The following is a 26,541-nucleotide window of genomic DNA, read 5'->3' on the forward strand; positions in this document are numbered from 1 at the left end:
CACAATAGAATTTTTGTATCTTATGTATGATATAAATCTGTGTGGCTATAGCCTTAAACCTAAACATTGCACGTGTTTAGGGTACGGAATTTTTTGCTTAGCTATCTTTAGCGTATTTTCGAATCTTCTCACTTAATCATGTATGCAGTCATTGAGTCAACGCGTTAAATTCATGGGTTAACGATATTCTACTAACTAAATGTTGTTATTTTAACAACACAACACATACAACATGGTACATTATTCAATTTGGTTGAAAATTCTATCATAGCTTTGTGTAAAATAAAAGCAAAAAACAAATAACAAAAATCAAACACAGGTTGGGACATATAGCTAGGTTCTTTTCTCTTATTCTCTTTACAGGGCATCTTCTTATAGAAAGAAAAAATAATCCAAATCTAGCTTTATTTTATGCAACGATTTGAGAAAACTTCAGGGGGTTGCTGAATCATATTGATAAAATCAAATATATATATATATATATATGTTGGCAAATGCAAAGATGGTTGAGTGAGATCCAAGTCTTATATAGTAGTGAATAGCTTAGTGATCTTGCAGTCTCTTACTCTGTCACATGCATCGGTTATGATGAGTTCGAGAGCACTCAGAAATAAATGATACAGCGAACCCATACTTAACCAGGATCAAACTCAACTTGTAAATTCAGCATTCAATCCAATTTATATATTTATTAAATTACATAAATATATCGTCACTCTCGTTTTTGATAATATTTTTCTATGCATTATTTCAAAAAATTTATCCACTATAATAAAAAGGATAAAACTATATTTTGGTCCTCAATATTTAGGTCAAATTTTAATAATTTTGTTTTTAACATTTTAATTATTCTATTTCTGTCTCAACAAATTTTAAATTAATTTAATGTGATTTTACTATTAAATTTGACACTAATTGTTAATAAAATTAATGATGTAGACATTAATATTACTAGTTAAGTCATATCTTTTTCCATGTGTTAAAAAAATATAACCAAAATTTTTTTATAATACTTCTTCTCTTTAATTTTTTTTTGTACAAAACTCCAAATTCTAACAATAAATCATTCGCGTTTTAAAATCGAAGAAAAAATTTTTATATTAGTGATCGTTGAAGGATCAATTTTATTTACATACTAAAATCGAATGTTATTAATTTTTCTATGTGAATTATTTGTGTTAAATTTAATAGTGAAACAATATTAAATTCACTTAAGACATTTTCTAAATTTAAATAGGACATTTAAAAATTTTTAGAACTAAAATAAAAAATTTTAAATATTAAAAATTAAATTAAGATTCGATCAAAATATTTAACATCAAAATAATACTTTATCCTAATAAAAATAAGAATGTGTTTTAATAATGTAATACTTTAAAATAAGTTACAAAAGTCTGATGATTTAGAGTTTGTGTTGAATAAAACACTTGAATGCTTTGCTAAACGACAGAAATATCGCGTTCTTAACAAAAATCGTACTGTTTCATATATCAAAATTGCAAAAAACACTAAAACAGTATACCTTAAACGTAATGTTTCATTTATAAAAAAAAATATTTATTAAATAATAACATAGTATGTACTAAAAAAGTAGGTAACATAGCATGTACTAAGAAAGTAGGTGTGTTTTTTTTTTTTTTGCTTTTTTTTTGTAACCTCCATTTTTTTATTAAAAAATATAAATATAGAATGTTATAATACATATTTTATTTTTAATTAAATTTTTTATGTTACACAAAATTATAATACATCAATTAAAATTAATATTGTATAAAAGTTGATATAATATCAATACCTCAATTAAAATTAAAACTATTCAAAAGTTTATGTAATTTTTTTTATCATTGATAGATAACTCACTAAAAGGAAAAAAAAAAACAGTACACCTGTCACTATTAACTTTTAATATAGACTAGTGTTTTAATTAATATTTTTTTCTAAATGAAACACTATGCCAAAAGTGTAGTGCTCTTTGTATTTTTAGAAGGATTCAACTAGGAAGTGAATTTTATTTCAATCAATATAAACTATTTTTTTAAAATTATATTATTTATTTTAAATTTTAAATTCTAAATTATGAATAATAAATTTTCTAAAAATAAAAATTTTACAACTAAAAAAATTTACTAATTAACCGTTAATTTTCTATGCTTATTTTTTTTAAAATAAATATTTGTTTTTATTATTTTATAGGTAGTTAGATGTAAAATAAATTTAAGTATATTAATTTTTTAATGTATAAAAAATCAATGAATAGTTATTTTAAAATGATATATATATATATATATATATATATATGGGTGTCACAAAAGTAAAATTAGGTTCACAAATTTGTTCAAATACAAGGAATGATGGTTGGGTGGTGTCAACACCAGGAATTAGATGCCAAGACTTGAAGCAATCATGACATGGGACCAATAATTCATGTCACATCTATATAGATATATTAGGGTTCTAAGTTTTCAACTAGAAGATTTATAATCAATAACATTAAGCTTAGTTTGGATATGTGTGCACCCTAAAGAGAAAGAAATTGAATTGGAGAATTCTAAAACAAAAATAGAAGAAAGTGCAAGTCTTTATCTTCATATTTATTGCTTATACGATTGACACTTCCCCCTTAGCACCTCCTTGTTAGTCATGGAGACTAAGCTGAAATCCTCACGCCAAGGAAACCAAATAGCTTTCATTGGAGTATGACCATCCAACAAATATGTTACACACATTAATCTGAGCTATATCCTAATCCTTAGAAAATTATATGTAAATTTCGGTTTTCAATAGCACATTAGATATATATTTTAAGAATAGAATACATACAAAATCAATTAGTTATGTATTTATATATAAATATATATAATTTTAGTTTATTTTTAATATATATTTTATAGTGATAACTATTCATCACAACTAACATAATTGTTTAAGAATATATATATTCTTTATCTTTGATTGATGATGTACTCTGATGGAATCAAATCAAATCAAATTTATATTTTATATATAAATATGTAGGCATCAAAAGATGCCATTGTAGAGTTTCTAGAGAATTAATAATGTGGCATGCAGCATAGAATAGAAGAGGGAAAATAAAATTATAAAAGCCAGGCCAATATGTAACTGAGAAGTGTTTAATTCATCAATTATATTCCTTGATCTAAAGATGCCGTTTATTTTTATTTATTTAAGAAAAAAACACTTAATAAAGGCTTTCCCATAACTCCAAAGATGGGTACGTTCTACACACACACATTAATTTCATGTGGGTCTAGTTCTAATTATACGCAATTAAGAGAAAATTTTAGAAGAAACTACATAGTATATAGTAAGTAAAAAAACATTCAAAGAAATGAACTCATATACATATATGAGGAATAAGGGACTCATTACTACTGATGAAGAAACTCATATATGAAAAGCTAAACCGCAAGAAAAGCAAATGAAAATCTGATCTCAACCACAGAAGATTATACATACTTCTCCACTAATTAATTGTTTCACTGTATTTGTGTTTTGTTACACAGTAGACATTACATTTAATTTCTGAGTGAATTAACATGGCGAAGATTCACAAAGCATACCTTTTGTCTCCCGCAACTTGAGACAGCAAACTCAGAAGCTTCAGTGGCACAGATTAACACGTTTCAAAGAACCACAGCTGTCACGTGCCAAATTAATTTAACCAAACAACAATATCATTATTCACCCTCCTCCTCCTCCTCCCACTATTGCAACAATAATATTTCACAAATTAAACCACCAAATTGAAAAATAGCATCCACTATTAAATACAATTCAAAAGTCTTTTCCTCTTCAATTCCTTTTGCTTCATAAAATGAACAAGCTAAGAGGAAATTGCTATGTGTATACTAAACCAATTAGGCACGGTGTCTACATCAATTATTGCTATGGAAGAAATGTAGATATTAATAATCAGAGACCAAGCTAAGGTGCAATGATTCCAATATGGTATTATAGCAACTTTAGATGAAAGGATTGAGTAATAGAATGAAGAAAACTAACCTTCATATATATATATATATATATATAGTCACCAATATCTAAGTAAAAATTTGGCATTGATCATTTGGACTAAGACAATAACAAGATTAATTAATCAAAGCATACTGCCACAGCTTATAGCAGGCCATATATAATTAACAACATCATCATCAAGGTAGTATAAATTAATACTTCATTCCCATTTTCTTTACTAATTACCGTAACAATTTATTCCACCCTTGATCCCATATCAAAGAGAGAAATAAATGGAATAATTTATTATTATTATTATTATTATTATTTTGAAGTCTCCAAATTTAACCAAAATAAGAAATATTGTCACTTGGAATTCTGCTATAGTTGGTGGGAGGCCTCTGTTGTTGTTGGATGTACATGGAGGAAGAAGAGGAAGAAATGGGAGGGAGAGAATTAGGAGGAAGTGGTGGTGGCGGCGGAGGAGGAGGCGGGGGTGGGGGAGCAGTGACGGAAACAGCCCCGGATGAAGGGAGCATAGGAAGATGATGGTGGGAGGAGGGAATAATGATATTGTTATTAGCTTCTCTGAGTTTGTATTTAAGTATTTCTGACCTCACTGCATTGAGTTCAGCTTGTAAAGATTGAACTTGATGCTGCAATGTTGAAATTGCACCCATGCATCCATAAACTGGATCTCTTAGCCTCACATTAGCCTCATAAACTAGACTATTCGCTGCATCAGCTCTTTGGCACTCCGGTACCTCCTAATAAATATTAATAAATAAAGAGTAAATTCTCTTTCCAGTTCGAAGCCTATAAAAAATGTTCAAGAATGAATTACCATGAGCATCTTGGAGACGTTGCTGGCACCAAAGACTTTGTGGACAGAAGCGAACTTTTGGGGCTCATGAGGTGAGAAATATGGAGAGAAGGGGCATTCTTGTGCGCATCTTCGTCGCAGTAGCTTGCATGCTGCACATGGTGTAATTGTGTTTAGGGTTCCTGCTGGCCCTAACATGTGTCTTCTTCCCATTTGACTTGAAACATTATCTCCTTCCCTCTTTATCTTCTTCCCTATCTCCTCAAATCTCTCCCTACCAGCAAATCAAATTAAATATAATTCAACTTAATTAATTAGATACTCGAGAAGATTTGTATTATTACCTTTCTCTGGACATTCAGGCATGCTCTCTGAGTATGTGATAGATAGAAGAAGAGAATACCGAGAGAGAGAGAGAGAGAGAGAGTCGAGAAGAAAAATATGAGTAGTACAGTGTGCTTAAAAGGCAATCAAGGTTTACACATCCACCTATGTTTTATGTAATTATTATATGAAAGCGTGAGAGAAGAAGGTATTTGTGTTTGTTAGTTAAATTGAAGATTTAAGGAATAATTATATAAATGAGTAGCTAGCTAGCAAGGCAAGTTGAGATGAAAGTGAAGCAAGCACTTGTAAGAGAAGATATATAAACTAGTGTGCCAGCTCTATGAGTGAAATGCTCACGTGTGTGTTAAATGTGGCTTTGACTTTCTTAATCAACTTTCTGACTCTATTGCCGCCATGCATGTGGATCCTTGCTTCTTATTCTGGCCAGGTCTTTCCCATATTTGACTCTCTTTCTAGCTAGCTAGCTAAGCTCTCTTACATATATGTATAAATATTATCAACAAATTCAGAATGTTTATGTATCACTTAATTAATCAATACCATATGTAAACAGGTGTAAAACCAGTTGTACTTTCACAATTTATTAAAATGCTATCTTTTAATTTGAGGTCGGACGCTAATTAAGAGAGTTTCTGGTCTCTTCAGTCTAGCTTCTTTTCAAGAACAGTTAACTAATATAATCAACGTATAGAAACCGCAAGCGAAATTAAGATTGTGACCAAGGCAATTAATTAAGTTCAGTCACTGGGATCAGCGTTTAGAGTATTCAGTGATCAACATCACTGAAAATATTGGCCGTGGCAATGCAAGCATTATATGATTCTGTCTTGGCAAATTTTAAATTGGATTGAAGATAATATGTACACTGAATTATAGTTTAAAAACAATCGTTCGGAATTTGAATCCCGCCTTTTACATACAGCAATTCATTAGTTTTAATCGCAAACTTTTAAATAAAATTTAGATTTGCGAAAGATTAATCTTTAACAGATCGAAAAATATCATAAAAAAAAATTAAATAGTTTATAACTTCTTGATGGTTAATTATCTTATCTAGCTTAGAAATTAAAGTAGTGTTTTTGAAAAACAAATAAGTCTATTATACTCTCACAATGGCCACTTAACGTTCAACAGGTATTAAGGCAGTTGAAAGTGATTCCTTCTTATTTATCAGTGAAATAGGGAAAAAGATTGGACACCTTCCAAGATAAGTAGATAATGTGCTATAAGCAGAAAATGACTCTTGTATGTGATGATGATGTATAATTTATATTGATTGGTAGAGGTATGTATGGTGATTTGGGACATCTCACCCTAGCTCATGCCATGTGAAGAAGATATCATTTCGAATTTATAAGAATCTATATAACCAAAACAGTTGTTTGATTTCAACAACTCTGATCAGATGAATTCTCCAATTTTTTTTTTTTATAAATTCAGTGCAAGTGACTAAGACAGTTAACTGCTTAACTATATATAATTTGTCTTCACCCAAATGAATAGCATTTTCCCTTAAAGCACACCTTAACATAATACAAAGAAACCAAAACCTCACCTTTCAAAATTAAAATTGCACATACATATATATGATATGATGTGTTATATATGGAATTAACAATAATATATGTATATATCCACCTAGCAGTGAGAGATTAATCTTTTAGTTTATATCACAGAAAAGGACCCTAAACTAGATTTATGCAGAGATTTAGTCCAAACAAATTAAGGTTGGCACAAATCAATTAGTACTATCTCTCCATATCTAATTTGTTTGAATGAAATGATCCTATTGGCTATGTGTTCAGTAAGAAACTATCTAATCTTTTATATAGGTTCTAGAAACTAGAAAAAATTAACTTTCACTTAATTAATATTAGTTAAATTTTTTATTTTGATTCTAAAAATTCTTATTTTACAGGAATTTAAGATTTATAATTTAGAATTTAAGATTAAAAATTTATAATTACAGTTTAAAATTTAAAATAAATAAAATAATTTTAAAAAGTTAACTAAAAAAATAGCTCTTTAGCATCAATCTTTAGCTTTTATTTTTTCGTCTCTAATCCTTCAGTTATTTTGTGAATATATCCAAAACATTTTATTTAATTTAAAATATATATTTTTATCTCCAAATTATATAAGCTCATATCTTCCAAAATATTTCAATCCTAGTACAATTATTTATAGAAGTGTTCCCTATCAAATTGGGTGGTGAAAGAGAGGTAGCTAGGGGTGGTAATAAATAAATGAATAAAAATTGAATGAAATAACGTAAAAGGAATACGTAGACTCTAAGGGAGGTGGGAGTGGCACCATCCATTCTTGTTTGACCCGTATTTTGAGCCTTACTATTCGCCCCTTTGTCTTCTCTATCCCCCAAACCCCAACCTTTTTTCTTTAAAAAACCTACTCCATCTTCTGTGTTCACCAAAACCTAGAACAAACCACGCCCATTCTACTAAACAAATTGTTATATTTACAATTTACATGTTAAGTACCTCACAGATATAGAACATTCGTTTAAAATTCAAATCTAAAAGGGTCAACCCATATATATTGTCATCAAAGGAAAACCCTAAACTTTGGTCTTCTTACTTTCTATACTATCACTGTCGACAAATCATATCCGAGGATATTCAACTCCACAAGTGTGTGATATCTCTCTCCCTCTCCGTTGGATGAATTAAGAATATTATCACATCTACTTTTGTTTAGAATATAATGGGGTATAGCATCCGTCTATAAATATGATCTAATTTTGATAAGGCATGTCACCACTATAAAGTTTTAGTGTAAATATTTAATTATATGCTGTCATGTAATGAAAAAAATATTGGCCAATATTGGACAAGATGAAATATAAAGATTCTATTCTATAAATATGTATTTAAAAGTGATATGTAGAAAGACCATTTGATCCCATGGCACCTATACAAACATACACATGATATGATTCATCCATCATCCTCTTTGGTCCTACTTTCCTCATCCATATACAAAAGTATTGGGTCATGAGCAAGAAAGATATAGATAGAAGACTTCTGTTTTGCATTAGCACTCTGTATTTGAAGCCATAGGGATTTTTTTTTTTTTTTTCTTTTATTCAACACATTTCTACTTGAGAATCTGAGTTCTATAAATATTAAATAAGTATCTGCTACTCCATCAACCATGTATAGGTACTCTTACTTAAGTTAATATTAAGCTTTTTTTTTTTGGTATTATAATATTAAGCTATTAACCGTAGATTAGATGGGTTTATGAGCTGCGTTAGGGATGGAGCCCTTTTTACTTTTGGGTCCCTACGGATTCATGTGAAATCCCTTCTTCCTCTTTTTTAAACTTTTAAAACAATTCAATATTTAGTTGGGCCTTCTAATAAGATAACCCCAACGGGTTCTTGGCCCTGTCCAAAAAAGAGGTACCTGGCCGAACTTATGATCCCACCATGTATTAGAGCTTCCTTCTGGCGAAAGATTTGGTTCTTCTAAATTTTGAATTTCAATATAGAGGATAAGGTATGATTTCTCACCATTTATTTTATATATGAGACCAAAAGAAAATATAAGAGAAAAATCATTTAAAGATGAGAGATTATACTTTATCTTCTAAAGTGAAAATTCAAAATTTAGAGGATCCAAATTTTTCAGTGAATTAGTGACTGTGTCAATTGGTTGTCATCAGGGTGCAGATGGGGCCGGTTGAAGTTGGGTTTGCCTTGACTCAGATCCGATCTTAAATAATGACTAAGCCTATTTTTGAGATTCTTACCCGTTCTTAGACTCGGTGAAATGATACTATTTTCTAGCCACACTAAAACCGGGTCTAGATCGAATGAAGTTCGGATCTTAATAAATTTTATATCAAAAAATTATGATACACTTATTTATAAAGAAGAAGAAAATATAGTTGTTATGAGAAGTTGATATCCATACTTGAACTTGAATTTGTCCATAAATTCTAATTTTATGCTTCTTTGATCTATTTCCTAATTCAACAAATGTTATTAAAAATAAAATAATAAGTTTATAATTAATATAACATAATATTAGAATTAATTTAAAATATATATAATTTTTTAGTCCCCTAAAGTGTACATGGATCGGATGAAGTCGGGTTCACCTTGATCCAGACCCAACTCTCTAAATAATGATCGAATCTATTTTTGATATCCTTACCCAACCGTAAACTCAGTAAAATCACACCAAATTAGTCTCAAAGTATTTGGATCTGGACCGAATTTTCGAATCGGTTCGGATAATGTGTACCTAGTTGTCATATAATATAATGTAAAGAGAGACAAAAAGCAAATTCAAGGGTACCGCTTGGAGTGATTCAACCAGTTGGCAAATGGAACCAGAGCTGGAGCTTTTGACAATGTGTGAGGCACATCCTAGTGTCAGTGGTAGTGGTCTAGTAGACATCGTTGATCAAGTAATTAGGTAGCCGGAAGCATGAAGATAATGGCGATCATGTCAATCTGTCAAGTACTAATATAGTAAAGCATATATAAGAATGTGACTCCACAAAGGACTCCAGCTTTTGCATGTCCTATATAGTATAGTATATACGAAGATCAACCAGTTAATGTGGACAACCATTCTGGGGACACTTTAGTTGGCTTCTAAACTAAGTTGTAATTAAAAACAATTGAATACATATTTTCTTATCCCCATCTCAGTCACCTTTTTACGATTCACATGTGATTTGTCCAATCAGATTAGCCCAAATGAGTGACAGCGTGTTTGAAAATGCTTGTAAAATTGGAAATTTTAGGGGTATATGTCCTGCTGAATTATTTATGGCTAAAAATCAATCGTGTAGTCCACTAATTCCTTTCCTTGTATAGATATAACATAACTAGGGTCAACTTAATGAAAATATAACATCCTGTATTATGTGAATTGTTTTTTTTCTAAATAATGCTAAAATAATGAGCTTTAGCTTTTCTTACGCTTAAATAACTTGAAATTCAAAGAAAAATGCTATAAGCTGTTTCCATAAAGAATGAACCTATCAGCTATCAGGATTCTTTTCCTCCTCAGAAAAACTAAAGTGTGTATTGGTGGGGAAGCCTTTTTCTTGTTTTCCAAACACAGGTTGATTCCAATCCGATAAGCTGGGTTGGTTTTAAGGGTGTCAAAAATTCTCAGGAGGTGGGGATCCCTGTGAGGACCGCCCCGAATGGGCCCAGTGATGACAAATTTTTTCTGTGGGGTTGGAGATGGGAAGCGAAATTTCTTCGAGACATGCGCGGGACCCGAATGGGGATTCCCGCCCCATCTCCGATAATTTTCCTAATTTTTGAACTTACTTAATAACCCTTAATTTATTTCTAATATAGGGGTTCTTTTAGTAATTTCACTCATTGAAAAACCTTAACCCTATTGTTCAAGATTTTATTTTATGGATTATGATTTGCTATGTTATATTTCTGGACTTATAATTTTAGATAGGGTAAAGTATACTTTTTGTCCCTAAAGTTTAATAAAAGTTTCAAAAATATCCCTAAGTTTTATTTTGTTTCAATTTTGTCCCAAAAGTTTTCGATTTGCATCAAATATACCCTCGACAGCTAAATTTTCAAAAAAATTTAAGACCAATCTAACAATAATGCATGAAAATTATGCTTGATTTGCTTGTATTGAGGGTTGTTCTTATGAAATTGTTGTTGAATTGATCTTAAATTTTTTTAAAAATTAGCCGTTAGGGGTATATTTGATGCAAATCGAAAACTTTTGGGACAAAATTGAAACAAAATAAAACTTAGGGGTATTTTTGAAACTTTTGTAAAACTTCAGGGACAAAAAATATACTTTACCCTTTTAGATAAGATATGTTTGTGTGTTTGTAATAATATTTTGTAGCTTGTTTTTTTGTTTTTTTATATTCTTTATTATAATTTACATATGAATGTTAAAAATAAGGAGATGGGGAATGGAACCTCTCGAAAAATACGAAAAATGAGAATGGGAACAATTATTCCTCTATAACGGATAACGGGACGGGAATTAATTCTAAAGGCGGAGGCGGGGGACAGGAATTAATTCTGAGGGCGGGAACGGAGAGAGGGAGACATCCCTCGCCTCATTGACATCCCTGGTTGGTTTAGGATTTGATAATATGCGCTATGAAGATTTCAGGGAGATATACTATATGAAAACCGGAAAAAACTACTAGATAAATGGTAAACATTGAAATTCAATGTTAAAACACGTGGGTTTCAAATCAAACACAAACACTGTTGATTAATCAACGATTGTCACTTTACAAGAAATATCGATTTTCTTTTTTCCAAAACAAAAAAGAGAATGGAAGAAAAGAATATGATTAGCCCAAAATGAGGCCCGAAACCAATTAAGAAGCTAAGATGGTACAAAGAATCAGAAAATAACGATTGGTCGAGGAACCAAAAAAATAAAATAAAAAAACTAATTGGCAGACACATATACAAAAAATTTCAAACTGATATAGAACAGAGATCTTCAAAAACTTGTCTGATGTTAGGCCTCTCATTTACAGGGAGAATACACCTCAGAGATATTGCAAGCAGTTCTTCCATCTCTTTGGAGGATTCTTCCCCACCTGCTATGTCTCTGTCAATACAGTCTATTACCCGCCCTTCTTGCTCGCACAGCCTAACCCAATCGGTAAGATCGACAGCGCCTGACTGACCCGATATTATGTCACCTGCACTTTTTCTTGTTAACAGTTCCATCAGGACCACACCAAGTGCATATACATCAGCCTTGAATGACGGTACTGGTTTGGATGTGGTGGTTAGTTCTGGAGCACGGTACCCAAGTGCTCCTAGATTAAGTATCTGCTCCGCAATTCCAGCAGGTGTCATTAGCCGATGCAGACCGTAGTCAGTAAGACGCGCACTGTAATCTGGGGCTGGTAGCAAAATATTTGTTGGCTTTAGATTTCCATGGGGAAGCCCTCGATCATGAAGGTATAATAGACATCGAGCAACATCAACAGCAACTCTTATTCGCTGGCTGAATGACAATGGGGAGTGCCTCCGGGGGGTGGTCTCTGCAGAATAGACACATTGATATTATGCTCAACTAACACAAAAATCATAGATGAACAAGTCAAGGAGTCGTAAGTAGAGAATTTTATGAGCTTGAAAAATATTTTAAATGAACTTCTCTGACAGGATGTACGTATGATTACTACAAAACATATATCCAAATTTTGGACAGTCACAGCCCCTCAAACTCTACTATAGTACTGGTCATACCTATGCAACTTGTACAACTGCAAGTCTGCAAAAGTTACAAACACCCTTAATGGAGATGACTCCTTGTCGGCCAGCTTTTGGAAGGAAGCCATCAAAAACCGAGTGACAGACACCAGCTAGTTTACCTTAAATTCTAAGAGTCAAATCTATTGTAAACAGGAGAAGATTGACCTCACACTACCCTCCATTTAACAGCCAATGTATGTGAAGGACTCAACCATGCAATACAACTATACGCATCAGGGAAGTTATCGGGGTTGATATAGAAATTTATCTCTGGTAGCGAAGGTTGAAAAGGTATTCTAGAAAAGCAATCTCAAACCCTCCCCCTTCAGCATTCTTTCTGAGCATAAGCACATGATGAAAGTGAACAGAGAGACAAACCTAGAAAGATGGGATTATAAACAGATGAAATACCTTTATGAATGAAACGTCTTTACAAAACTGAAAAGCTATTTAAGGCTAAAAATATTGTTCAAAGCACAGTCAATTCTTTATCAAAGAATTCCCAGGCAGCTACAGTTCCTTGTTTGTGATTAAAAGGTACGGTACAATAAAGATTATGACACTAAATGAAAGCCGTGTATATATATATATATATATATATATAGAGAGAGAGAGAGAGAGAGAGAATGTGGCAAAGGAATAGTTAACTATTACCATAAAGATGTAAGGCCAAGCTGTCCCCATGTATATAGTCAGCTAAAAGAAGCCTCTCTTGTTCCCTAGGCCCCCAATAGTATGCTCTTAATGGAACAATGTTTGGATGCCTCATAGAACCGATCCTTTTAACTTCTCTTGCAAATTCCTTTTTATGTTTGACCAACCCCACCCTTAACCATTTAACAGTCAACATATGACCATTGTCCAGAGTAGCTTTATATAAAGTGCCATGACTACTTCTGCCAAGAACTTCAGCTGGTGCTCGAGATAATTCCTCTGCAGTGAATGCTAAGGAAGAATCCAGGAAGGACAACTCTCCAGCCAGCCGATCTGGCGAGTAAACGTCCAACATCGCCGGCTTTTCTTCTATGAATCGGGGAGACGATGACAGCGGGGAACCAGGGGATGACTTCCTTCCAGATGATGTGGGAGGACTATCCATCAAATTAGGTATAGATGATGAGCTAGTTGCTACCGTTCCCTGAGGTAAGCCCTGCTCAGAAATTTCAGTGATACATTCTGATTGTCCAGAGTGGGTCCTTGAATTAGAAGTCAGCAAGTGATCGTGTGAAAAGCTCATTGAAGTTGAAGGAGGTTGAACACTTGTATTGAACTTGAAAAGCGAAGGCCTTGTAAGTCTTCCTAATTTGACATTGACATCCCTTCCAGTATTTTGACCAGTGAACTCATTTCTTCCGTGAAATTCTTTCAGTTGTGCTCGATGATAAGCCACTAAAACAAACACAATCATCACAGCAGCACCCACAGAGGCAAGAATAATTGCTATCCTGATATTACCCTTTGAACTATGATGTCTCCCATTGTCTGGAATATTATTAGGCACTGAAGAAGTCTCGGGAGAATTCTTCGGTAACACTAACTTTTCATTTCCAGGCCGGAAGGATGAAGTTGGAAACTTCGATAAATTTTCAGGAACACGACCAGACAGGTCATTGTTGGACACATTAAATGCATTTAAGTTGGATGAAAGCTTATCGGGAATCTTTCCAGTAAATTTGTTATTAGATAAATCTAGGTCTTCTAAATAAGCAAGTTTGCTCAATTCATTTGGCAGCTGGCCAGAAAAGCCATTTCTAGCTAGATTCAGCAGTTTGAGCCCTCCCATCTTACCTATATCAGAAGGCAAGTCGCCTTCTAAGGAATTATTAGACACATCAAGATATTGCATCTGCTGCTGAGGTGGCATGAGTAATAGTTCACTTGCCCCTGAACCTTGAAGTGGAAGTGACCCTGTAAGTTGATTCCCAGAAAGATTAAGCTTCGTCAATGATGGAAAATTAACTAAACTACCCGGAATGGGTCCTTTAAGCTCATTTAAACTTATGTCAACTGTAGACAATTTTGAAGAAGGGCCCCCTAAAATAGGAGGCAACGATCCAGACAGCTTGTTTGAACTCAGAACAACAACCTCCAATGAGGCTTCCCAGGTCTTGACAACAGAAATGTCACCAGAAAAATTGTTCCTGCTCAAGTCCATGATAGTACATCTTCTCAAAGACGTTGGCAAAGAGCCTGATAAACTGTTCGATGAAAGATTCAAAATATTCAGAGTTGTAGAGTTGATTACAGCAATTGAGCCTGCCCACAAGAAACATTTGTAGCTTAATTGAAGTGTGATTGAGTTTGCTCGCTTTAAGTTTGACCAACTAGAGTTACACCAAACAACTCTAGTAACTGTGCAAATTTAATTTTGGGAGTAAACCACACATGCTCATAGTGAATAGAAAAAAACCACCACAAAATGATTAAAGCAAACGGTTTATACTGCAAGAAACAAAATAATCCAATAAGATTTCCCCATCATAAATTAGAAATAATCCTATCCCCAAGGATCATTTATATAAACGAAAGAGAGAAGCCCCTTCAGTCATATGTGAGTTTGACCATACCAACTGTAAACAAACACACACTACAAGGTTAAGCTGGCATTAGTAACATCTTGAAGGAAAAGATATAAGGCCATCAATACACTACAAAACAACAGTCCCTGGTTTTCGGAAATGCACATTTGCTATGCCTAATATTACTAAAATACACGTGCACGCAAACATTCACAAATGCATATAAATGCATTTTTTTTTTAAACAAGAAATATCAAATAAATGTTATACCTACATTTCAATCATGGGTATTAAAAATTGAACTAACATACAACGAGTCCACTCCAAAAATTGAGTTACCATAACTAAAGCTTTGAACAGTGAACAACAAGAATGTTCTACTAGTTAACAACCCTCGACATATTGTTCAAGACCTCAATTGAACCGCATTCAGTTTACTCTTAATTCAACAGAACCTTCTACAATGCGATTGAAACAGAATAATAGGAACAGCAAAATACCTACTATGTAAGAGGGAAACTGAAACAGAAACAGAAACCATTTACCAGTGAAGCCATTGCCGCTAAGATCCAATTCTTCCAACGAAACAGAGCTCTCAAGCAACTCTTCCGGGACAGACCCGAACAGCTGGTTCCGGCGGAGCCTCAGGACCCGGAGGCTCGGCAACGGTCCAAAAGAGGGAAGCTCCCCTGTGATGGAGTTATCGCCCAAATCCAACACTTCCAAGTTCCGAAATAGCTTAATCGATTCCCCACTGAAGAAAGGACCGTTGAGAACGTTACCGCTGAGGTTCAAGAAATGCAGGGTGTTGGCAATAGAGGAGGCATTCTCGGCGGAAAGGGAGAGGCCGCCGTAGAACTGGTTCGCGCTCAAATCAACGTGTTCTACGCTGCGAAGGGCAGCAAGGACGTCAGCTACGTCAGCCCAAAGCTCATTAGAGTGTAAATCGAGGACCCTGAGTTGCTGAAGGTTTTGGAGGGCGCTGGGGAAGCCACCCTTGAAGCGGTTAAGGGAGAGGTTGAGGTGGACGAGGCCCCATAGGTCGTTGATCCGCGCGGGGATGGGGCCGTAGAAGGCGTTGTGTGAGAGATCGAGGTGGTGGAGTGAGGTGAGAGTGAAGAGGGAGGGAGGGAGGCGACCGGTGAATTGGTTACCAGAGAGGCTGAGGTTGCGGAGCATCTTGAGGTCAGTGAGAGTGTGGAACTTGAGCTCGCCGCCGAGGGACAGGCGGTCGAGGACGATGGCGGTTACGTTTCCGGAGACCTCGTCGCAGACGACCCCCTCCCAGGTAGGGCAGTTGGAGGAGTCGACGGAGGCGGAGACGGCAGAGGGGTTCCATGAGTCGAGGACGCGGCGGAGGGGATCTGCGGTTATGCCTTTCTTGAATTCAAGGAGGGATCGGAGCTCGAGGAAGGAGGCGGAGGAGGCGGTGTGGAATAGCAGGAAGAGAGAGAGAATTGAGAGGAAGGGATTCATCGGAGAGAGATAAAGGGAGAGAGAAAGGGGAACCCTAGGTAGAGAAGTTTAGCATTGGATTGGGGAGTGTGGTTCTTTGCTGTGCTGTGTGTGTGGGTAAGAGAGAGAGAAAGAGAAAGAAAAAGTAGGGTTTTATATATATAATTTAGGTGGGGGGAAGGGAAATGGAGAACCGGTGGAGAGTGTTGGTTGGTGGGAGTAACTACACTCTGTAAAGGGCAACTAGCTGCTCTTGTTGTTCATGCCTGTGTTGTGTGCTTCCTCTCTCTTCATTCTTCTTCTCCTTCTCACGTTCCATTCAATTCGATTTCTCTCTTAGTCTTGTGTGAGTTGCGGGTGTGGAGAGAGAGAGAGAGAATGAGGGAGGAATCGGAGAGTTGTGTTGTGTGCTGTTCTTGTGTTCACTCACTCTTTCTCTTTCTCTTTCTCTTTCTCTTTCTCTTACTCTTACTCTGTCTGTCTGTGAGTAGGGTCCAGCACTACACGCACATGCCTCTAACGCCGTCACCGTCTTCCCCACTTTAATTATTTCTCTTCCTTCTACCCAGGTTCACCTCCCTTTCTGTATCTGGCTATCTGCCTTCCCACGCAATTATTTAATTACTTGGACTCTTATTATTATTATTATTATTATTATTATTACTATTATTATTATTATTATTATTCATAAGTTAATTAATTAATCCACACAAAATAGGACATTCGATTATTGCTTTTGTATATGGCAGATTAGGTATTGTGTAAGCTTACTTTATTTATCATTTATTTTACATTTTATTGCATGGGGGATGGGTGTAAAACTAAAATGGAATCAATCCACATAGACGATGGATCTGCTATCTCCTCTCGCAAGTCGCACCTAGTGTATGATAGACACCATAGATAGTATAATATTTTTATCTTTTACGCGGTTGTCACTGTTTTTATTTTTTACATTTTCTTTTCTCCCTCTTTCAGTCTTTCTCTTTGTCGTATCGCAGTTAGCATCAATCCGTTACGCCGTGACTTCTGCAGCCCATTATAACAGCCAATTATCGCCAGATTGTCACCCCCAAAACAGCTTCCATTAATAAAAAAAGACACTGGAACTTCTCTTGTTTCAAAATTACATGGATAAAAAATCATTCATTTTCTCATCATCATATTTGGATAAGACTAATTTTTCTAGTTGTTTCATTTAAAATATCCAAGGAGTTGAAATTTCTCTACTCTCTTCTCATGTTTAAATCTAGATTTTCTTAATTGAGGAATTTTTTTTTTTTAAAGTTCGTTGGTGGTATTACTTCAAATCTCTTATATTTATTTTTGATTAAATTAAATTTTAATTTATAATTGATCGGTACTAAGTCTAAATCTATGAACCGAAATCACGGTTAAGTGAGGATTCAAAATTCGTAAAAAGAGTCTAATATTAATACTAATAACTAGAATCATAGTTAAATATTGTAATGTTGTAATATTATAATGCACGATAAATAATTCGTAAAAGCAGTAAACGTTATTCCAATATTCTGTAAACATTATTTTACGACTTAGTTATATAAAAATGAGCTAAAGAAAATAAAGGAGTATGTTTTTCTTTTTCTTCCTTATTTAAAACTAAGGATTCATTTAGGTATTAGAGTGTCTTTGCAGGTATAAACACCCGCCTAAAAATGAAATCACGAGGTTCTGTGTTATTCTGTAAGTTTGATCTACTTCTTTTCAAACATTAGCACCGTCTGTGAGGATCTTATCTTGAATCATATTACAGACTATAGCTAATGTAAATAAGGGCGATGCAAGGATCCTGAGCAGAAAAATCTGCAAGTTCTCCCGCAAATTCTAAATTTACATAGTGTAGGACATGACAATCTACAGAATAATCAAACTAATATTGGACTACATCAGACTAGTGTGCAACACACTATTGTCATCCCTGGCCACGAATATAACGATTCCAAATTATAGTAATAATGTTAAGAATGTCTACATAAAGACCATGTCAATATAAGGCCAAAGTATCAAAGTTTATACATTTAAAAACTAAACTAAAACTTTAGAAAAATCTACACATTTTTCATCTTTTACATAACAAAAGCCCCTAGCTCAGAAATATCTGCTTCAGGGACTACCAATTTAAATTAGTCAAGCATGTTCTTCTCGATTATAGAAACTCTATCCAAAGCAGCTTTCTCTATATAGCTCTTTTCTAATTCTAGGGTCTTCAGCTGCTTTTTAGTAGACTTCAAGAATACCGTTAATTTGGCCACTTGCCTTTTTTACATCACTCCTTCCTTTTTTCAAATTTTTAACTTTGGAAAAATTTTCTTTTTTTCTCTTTCTCAAGCTTCTATATTTCATCTTTTTTATCATTGATGCGAAGATTATCATTGGCTTAGAATTTCTTCTCCATAAAAGAAATCACATCATTGCAAGTATAGTTCCAAACCGACAAATAACCTTCAATCAAAGTTTAATTTTGGTTGTCACAAGTTCAACCCAACAAAAATAACCGAGAGTATTAGTTTCGGGTCGTTCTCCCTAGAAATTACAATCGAATGCTCAATTATTGGTTATGAGTTTCACAGGCTGGGTTGATAAAAGTGCAAGAAATTAAATGGTAAGAAAATAAAGCAAATAACTAAAAATAATAATTACTAAAAAGAGGCATTCATGGCAAGGATTGAGAATCAAGACTTTCTATCCTAGTTATTAATCATAACACAATAATAAGCAAGAGATAATCCTATTTCGTTATCTCCAACATCGGGAGAAAATCAAATAAGACTAGTTAATCTCAATCCATAAGTCCTAATCAACTACTAATTGAATTAGCAAAAGATTAGCGTCAATAAAAATAATATTAATTAACAACTCTAGATCACCAACATAAGTTGGATATTAATGACTCAAGAGTACCTAATTTCTCTTTCTAAGTTAAGAATGCACAAAATCTACTCTAAAGCCCAACCAAGCATTTTGTCAAATACTTGGAAGGCATAAAAGAAAAGTAGGGTAAAATTGTAAGAAATATAAATTCTACAACTACCCAAAACAAGAAAATAACAATAGAAACTCAATTAAACATTAAAGAAACATAAAACATAAATTGTATTAATGGAAACCAAAACTAACAAAGTTCATAAGCATGAAGGCAACAAAATAAAGAAGATAACAAGTGAAAGTAAAAGAACAAAGATGCAAGAACAATAAATTGCAAGAAAAATTAAATCTAAACAAGAATTAAATCCTAAATCTAAGAGAAAACTAAACTAAGAATACTAATTTCTAGAGAGAAGAGTGAGCTTCTCTCTCTAGAAAACTACTCTAAAACATGGTTCTAACCTAATCTAATTGCTCCCCCCTTCTCCCTCTTGAATTCTGCATCAAATAGCTTCAAAAATGAGTTGGACTTGGGCATGAATGGCTCAGAAATCGCCCCCAGCGTTTTTCACTTTAACGAGGTCACGTGACACTTGTCACCCATACGCATGGTGATGCGTGCGCGTCGCCTGACAAAATCCTCTCTCACGCGTACGCGTGGGTGACACGTGCGCGTGGCCTTGAATTCAGCAAACCCTCATTTCTTCATGAATTCTCCACTTTGCATGCTTTTCTCTTCACTTCTTCCGTCCAATCCTTGCCTTATGAACCTGAAATCACTCAACAAATATATCAAGGCATCGAGTGGAATTAAGGTAAATTAAATTTAGCAATTTTAAGGGCTAAAAAGCATGTTTTCACTCTTAAGCAAAATTTAGGAAGAATTACAAAAGCATACTATTTCATTGAATAAATGTGAGATAAGTTGATAAAATCTCCTAAATTCAACACAAGATAAACCACAAAATTGGAGTTTGTCAATCATTTATTTTTTTTTAACATCTTTACGTTGAGCCGACATAGAGATGATACTTATATTCTTTTCTTCAATCAATTCACACAATGTCAAGATTTCAGTAGTCTTCCTCTGAATATCACGGCAATAAGTGGCTACCCTTAGAAGCATCTTCTGAATACGAACAATGCTTTCATTAGTAGGAATGGCCTCAATTTTTTTTCTGTATCAAGGGTAATAAGATAGTGGTCAATAAAGAGAATAAAATTTAAATCCTTCGTCAGCATATTTTTCGACATGCTAACTTCCTTTTCTTTTTTGTTCCTCTTTCTTTTCTTGGGTTCAGGAGATCCGGGAATGCAACTCTTGTAGCTTTGGTGATTTTTCCTTTTCACAAAAGTTTTGAGCAATTAATTCCGCAATAGGAGTGGTCGAAGACTCGACATTCTGAATTTTGGATTCATTTTGCGCTGCGGGCTCTGACAAAATCTTGCGCCTTAGTTGAACCAAAATTGCAAACCTATCAGCCATCTCAACTACAAAATATTTTAAATATTATATTCTACAAGAAACGAAAGTTAAAGTAAATAAAAAAATTTAATAACCAATGACATCATTAACTGCATGTTCATCGCTAAGCGCCACTTTTAGATCTAAATTTTTGTCGCTTCAAATTTTTAGATGTTAATAATATCTTTTTCATCTTGAGAAAGTTGGCCAAGAAGATTCTTAGGAAATTTCAAGTTAAGCCTCTAATATAAGTCAAATCTTTTTCTCTCTCTCTAATGTTAAGAAAAAAGGAGAGTGACAAGAGGCAACTAGAAATTTGAAATATATTTTCCCAAACTTAGAAAATGATTCTTCATAAATCTCAAAGATTTTTTTGACCAAAATGAGCTCGGAAGGACAGAAAGCTGCGACCTTCATTGGTTGCTACATTAGGGATGGTAATATTGAAAAAACAAAACACACGCACATTGCTCGAGGTCGAGATCTCGAGAGTATTACACACTATCTCAAAAGCCCTAATTATAGCCAAACTATTGGGATGCAGTTAGGACATAGCTAAGGCACTTTGGGATAGAATTTCTTGTTGAAAGTCAATAAAAGAAATTTTAACTCCTAATTTAGTGAAAAGAACATCGTAAATCCATAACCAATTCGATAAAATTCACCAATTTTATTCATGAAACATAAACGTTCTAAAAGATCTGGAACAACAAATCTATATTTCACATCTTCAGAGAAAAAAATGAGTACCTAGAACTTCCTTCTAAATTCAAGTATACAAATTCATTCCATGGGGTTTCATAACATGTAAGGGAGGTTTAAGAGCAAAACAAATATCTACTCGGACAAAATAAGAACAAAATAAGCATAGATAAGATGAAAACATGTAAAAAGTAAGAAAAATAGTAAAAAAGACTTGAGTAAGAAACATGCTTGAGAATTTTGTTTAAAGAATTATAAAGAGATTTTGGAGTTTGCATAGCAGTTGTGAAAAGGAAGAAAGAGAATGAAAAAGGTGAAGTGGGAGAATGAAATTGAAATGATTGATGGAAATTTAAAAGGGACAAGATATAAATGAGGAGGGATAAGGGGATTTTTTATTTTATAATTGGGGAAAAAGAGTGTGTTTTCTTTCAAAATGGAGGAAAACGAGATTTTCCAGGATACTGGGGCGTTGTTCTGACGTATCCTCATTCCACCCCGTTCGTAATGCACTGACAATCCACCCCCTTGTATTGTCTGCATGCACGATACGTGTCTATGACCCTCTCAATCTGTGAATCTCGTAATCTCCTTTAGTCTCTCTTTAATACTTACGTTCTCTCTCTTCCTCTCACTTTTAAATCTCGTTCTCTCTCTCTCCTAAATACCACACTTAACAATTCTTTCTTCCCTCTTTTGTAACTCAAAAGAGTCCCTACTTCCTATACTAGAACCTGATCTTCAGACTCATCATTTTTAACTATAACTCCATCAACATCACCAAGTACATTTTTTAGTAATAATGTTTTTAGTTAGTTAAATTATTTTAATTATTGTAAATAAAAAATAAATTAGATTACTTACCAGAAATTAATTTGTGTTAATTAATTAATTGCTAGTAATAATAGTGTTGAACCTAGTATTAGTTAAGGTCACAATTTTAGTTAGATTGAAGTAGTACTAAAATATATTTTTAGTTTGTAAAAAAAAAAAAACAGTACTTAATATATTATTAAGATATATTAAACATTCTTTATATATTATATATTATTGTAAAAGAATTTAAATACTTAAATATATATTTCAATACATACGAACATATTAAAAATTTTTAATATATATAATTGTATGTTAAATTTGAACATATGTACAGATTTTTTGTTTAAGTTGAAATACGATATATTATAATGAATTTGGTTCCTCTAAATTTTAAATTTGTACTTTAGAGGGTAAAGTGTGATCTTTTACTTTTGAATGATTTTTCTCTCATATTTATTCTTGGTCCCACCTATAAAATAAATGGTAAGAGATCACACTTTATTCTCTAAAGTGAAATTCAAACTTTAGAGAATTCAAATTCTATTATAATGTATGTTAACAAAATATATTAAATTTATTTTATTTATATATATTTTTATATATTATTTAAATATATATTTTATATATTTAAGAATAAGTTAAACATATTTACTATAATATGTTAATATATATTATTTACATATATTATTTACATGAATATAAAATATAAGATTTGATGCCATATATTGTTTAAATGTGTGGAATATATTTTATTTAATGTATTATTAAATTTATGTTGAGTAAATGTTAAAGTGGGGGTATGTTGTTTATTTCAAATAGAATCGAAAATATTATATGTAATATTATTTAAATATATTTTTATTTATTTAATGTTAGAGAAATATTGGATATATGTTAGATCTAGTTTATATAATATAATAGTTTTTTTGTTTCAGAAAAAATACAAATAGAAGATGGTTCGTGACATTACGCGTTCTGAAAATCACATTGTTAAATACCTTGAACGTCCACTATATGTAATTATTTTTATGTTTGTCTATTTGTTATTATTATTGTTGTTGTTGTTGTTATCAGATAGGGTGATGAGGCAATTTGGTCTGGCACAGAAAGTTTCTGGAAAAGCTACTCGTCTTGCAGAATTGCACAACATGGTTCTGACTGGACCAAAGAACAAAGATTGGAGAGCTGAGCATTCTATGATCTGTATACATTATGAGATGGATAAACCATTTGAGTTCCATTCTGGTTGGTGATCCTACACTGCACTATCAAGCATCTGATCGGTATATGCAATGGTATACAGAATCATATGGGGCTCGCCTGCGATTGACTGGTTATGTTCCACAGTTACAGCCCATCTGTAACAACCCTAGTTTTTAAAAATTAAATAATTAGTTATTTGTGATTTATTTTAAGAAAATTATTTTACTAATGATAATTAAATAGGGTTTCATGATAATTGGAGTTTAAATTAATTAGAATTTTTATATAAACTTTATTAGATATTTGGTATAATTGAAATTATAATTTTGATAATCAAAAAGAAAAATTTTCCTGGAATTTTCCATAAAATAGAAGCGCGATATCGAACTAAAGGCTCAATATTAAATAGTTAATAAAAGAAATAGGTTAGTAACACCTTACTTTTGGTACGATCATGACGTATTGGAAGTTGGGTCGTTACAAATGATATCAGAGCAGTTCGTTCCTGTTAGAGCCTTGGGAATGGACTGACTATGCTTCATTGCATACTCTGAGTGTCTATCATGCTTTGTGACTTGTTCTGATAACAAGAGTTTGTGTTTTATCTGCATGACTGTCTGATGATTAATGCTGTTAGGTTACCATTGCATTCCTCATGGTATTAGGTATGGCCAACTTAATACTAATGATTTATGTATATGGGAACACTAATGGGTTATCATAGATGAAATAGAAAAATAGGTAATGCGAATCACGGAGTTTGGGAGCGTTAGAGGTTATAAAGTTAGCTTCGATTCGACGTATAATCTTTATTTGTGCCACATGAACTCGTGCCATCTTTTTCTTCGTTGCTTTCATTGGAATTCTCTGGTTTGAATTTCCTTCTTAGAATGTGATTTGCTTGTTTCCCAACCATACTTTGTCATTCTTGTATACCTTTGCTTGCCTATGAATCTGATTGCTTACGTAACTCTTTGAATATTCATCCTTGACAATGCCTATACTTTTGTCCATATATCCTGCTTTCTTTGATTTCAGTTTGAACTTATGTTATTCTAGCAATTTTCGAGGGCGAAAATTTTTCTAAGGTGGGTAGAATGTAACAACCCTAGTTTTTGAAAATTAAATAATTAGTTATTTGTGATTTATTTTAAGAAATTATTTTACTAATGATAATTAAATAGAGTTTCATGATAATTGGAGTTTAAATTAATTAGAATTTTTACATAAACTTTATTAGATATTTGGTATAATTGAAATTATAATTTTGATAATCAAAAAGAAAAATTTTCCTGGAATTTTCCATAAAATAGAAGCGCGATATCGAACTAAAGGCTCAATATTAAATAGTTAATAAAAGAAATAGGTTAGTAACGCCTTACTTTTGGTACGATCATGACGTATTGGAAGTTAGGTCGTTACACCATCATACACCCATACCAACTACCAACTTCCTTTCCACACTAGTACCCATACACATAGCCAAACCCTGAGCTTAAACCCTCATTCTTCAGTCAGTTGTTCCCCGACTCACACTCACTACACATGTCGCCCTACCAGGCATATTATCGACCTTCTATGTCAAAGCATGTAGACACAGCTGCGCAATCATTAAACCGCCAGTTATATCAGTGGGTGGCTGAAACAAAGACATCTCAATGGGTAAATGAATTATTCTTTGACCCTCACGTACAAGTGTAGCAATCCTAGCCTCAACCTCCTATAGTTAACGAGCAGGCACCACAGCATAGTCAATAATTGCCTCAAATTACTCCGGGTCGATCATCTGTGGATTCGAGACTAAGATGTCGCAGTCTCTCTCCATGCTCGGGGTCTAGAAGGTATGTTGACTCGATCCAGAGTGTCGCTAGAGGGATTGGTGGTAGTAATGCTATTGATTTTTCTCAAGTGCAAGCACTAACAACTTCGGCTGATAGTGATGGTGAGGACGACAATGACCATGATAGGTGATGGTAATAGTGTATTTAATATTAGTGTATTTATTATTGTTAATGAATTGTAATACTTGATTAGTATATTTATTATTGTGGTTATTTATGTCATGTAGCTGCGGCGGAAGATATAGATGTGGCAAAAAGTGCGAGAAGTGTCCATACTTCTGATGTACATAGCAAGGGATATAACTTGAGGATTGACCCAACATGTAGGAGCGCAAGTAGATATACCCCTTCCACAATAAAAAAAGACAGTAAAAAAATATACTAAATTTGTGAAAAAGACATTTAGCAAGTAATTTTTATATTTGTTGTTCACCTATTGTTGTAAGACAGTTATTGTGGTAAGACTATTATTGTAGTTTTTATAAATTCACAATAAAATGTAGTATTGATCTAGTTCATAATGTATTATTTAATTTAATTCATAATGTAGTACATAATCCAATACAACAGGTAAATAAACGCCGAAAACCCTAAGAATTATGAGCAGAGACACTAGAACTTAACCCTGCACGATGGGGACATCTACTTCGACTGCGACCCTGGCCTCCACAAAGCCTACAACGCCTAGGACTACGCATATCATGCATATCCATTTCATTCAAGAAGCGAGTTATTTTCGGACACCCTTTGGATACTCGCTTTAAGTGCGGATTAAGTATGTGCCTTGGTCTTTGATACACAGGCCATGTTGCTGGGTTCCCTAATGGCTTATACCTTGCTCTATACATCTTTTTTATCTCCTTCATCCTATATACGTCATGAACATATTGTTGTCAATCAAGTCGTTGGTTCACACAACACGCAAAGACATGATGACAAGGAATTTGATATGTCTGAAACTCACTACAATCACAATGTCGTTGACGGAGATTCACAGTATACTCTATAACGCTAGGCATCTCGCGCACCTCAAAGACCTCGTTCTGCCTATCAAATAAGTTAACTTGGATGTTTCTCACTGCCTGCTGATTTAATTGAAGTTTGTTGATTGCATGTTCAGAGAATACATGTCCTGCATTCTTTCGAGCCTCAGCCTTAGCCATCTTCCTAGTGAACAACTTATTTAGTCTGTAAAAGATTGCCTTGATAAATGATGTGATAGGAAGATTACGCGCCTCCTTCAATATCCCATT

The 26,541-nt window shown here is 33.5% G+C and overlaps 2 protein-coding genes across 2 annotated transcripts; both read right to left on the bottom strand.

Annotated features, from left to right (window-relative positions):
* Positions 1-3,996: 3,996 nt before the first annotated feature.
* Positions 3,997-5,349, bottom strand: LOC107621724 (LOB domain-containing protein 15). Its single transcript, XM_016323739.3, has 3 exons — positions 5,143-5,349; positions 4,820-5,072; positions 3,997-4,742 (listed from the first exon to the last, which is right to left on the bottom strand). Exons 1-3 carry the CDS (start codon positions 5,154-5,156, stop codon positions 4,320-4,322), a joined length of 690 nt encoding a protein of 229 aa, XP_016179225.1. The 5' UTR covers positions 5,157-5,349; the 3' UTR covers positions 3,997-4,319.
* A 6,018-nt stretch (positions 5,350-11,367) lies between these two features.
* On the bottom strand, positions 11,368-16,963 carry LOC107622807 (Leucine-rich receptor-like protein kinase family protein). The gene is made up of 3 exons (XM_016324846.3): positions 15,463-16,963; positions 13,053-14,654; positions 11,368-12,184 (listed from the first exon to the last, which is right to left on the bottom strand). The coding sequence occupies exons 1-3, from the start codon at positions 16,391-16,393 to the stop codon at positions 11,607-11,609; spliced, it is 3,111 nt and encodes a 1,036-aa protein (XP_016180332.1). The 5' UTR covers positions 16,394-16,963; the 3' UTR covers positions 11,368-11,606.
* Positions 16,964-26,541: the final 9,578 nt, after the last annotated feature.

Source organism: Arachis ipaensis, chromosome B10, assembly GCF_059453495.1.
Source record: "Arachis ipaensis isolate K30076 ecotype BB chromosome B10, ASM5945349v1, whole genome shotgun sequence".
NCBI lineage: Eukaryota > Viridiplantae > Streptophyta > Magnoliopsida > Fabales > Fabaceae > Arachis > Arachis ipaensis.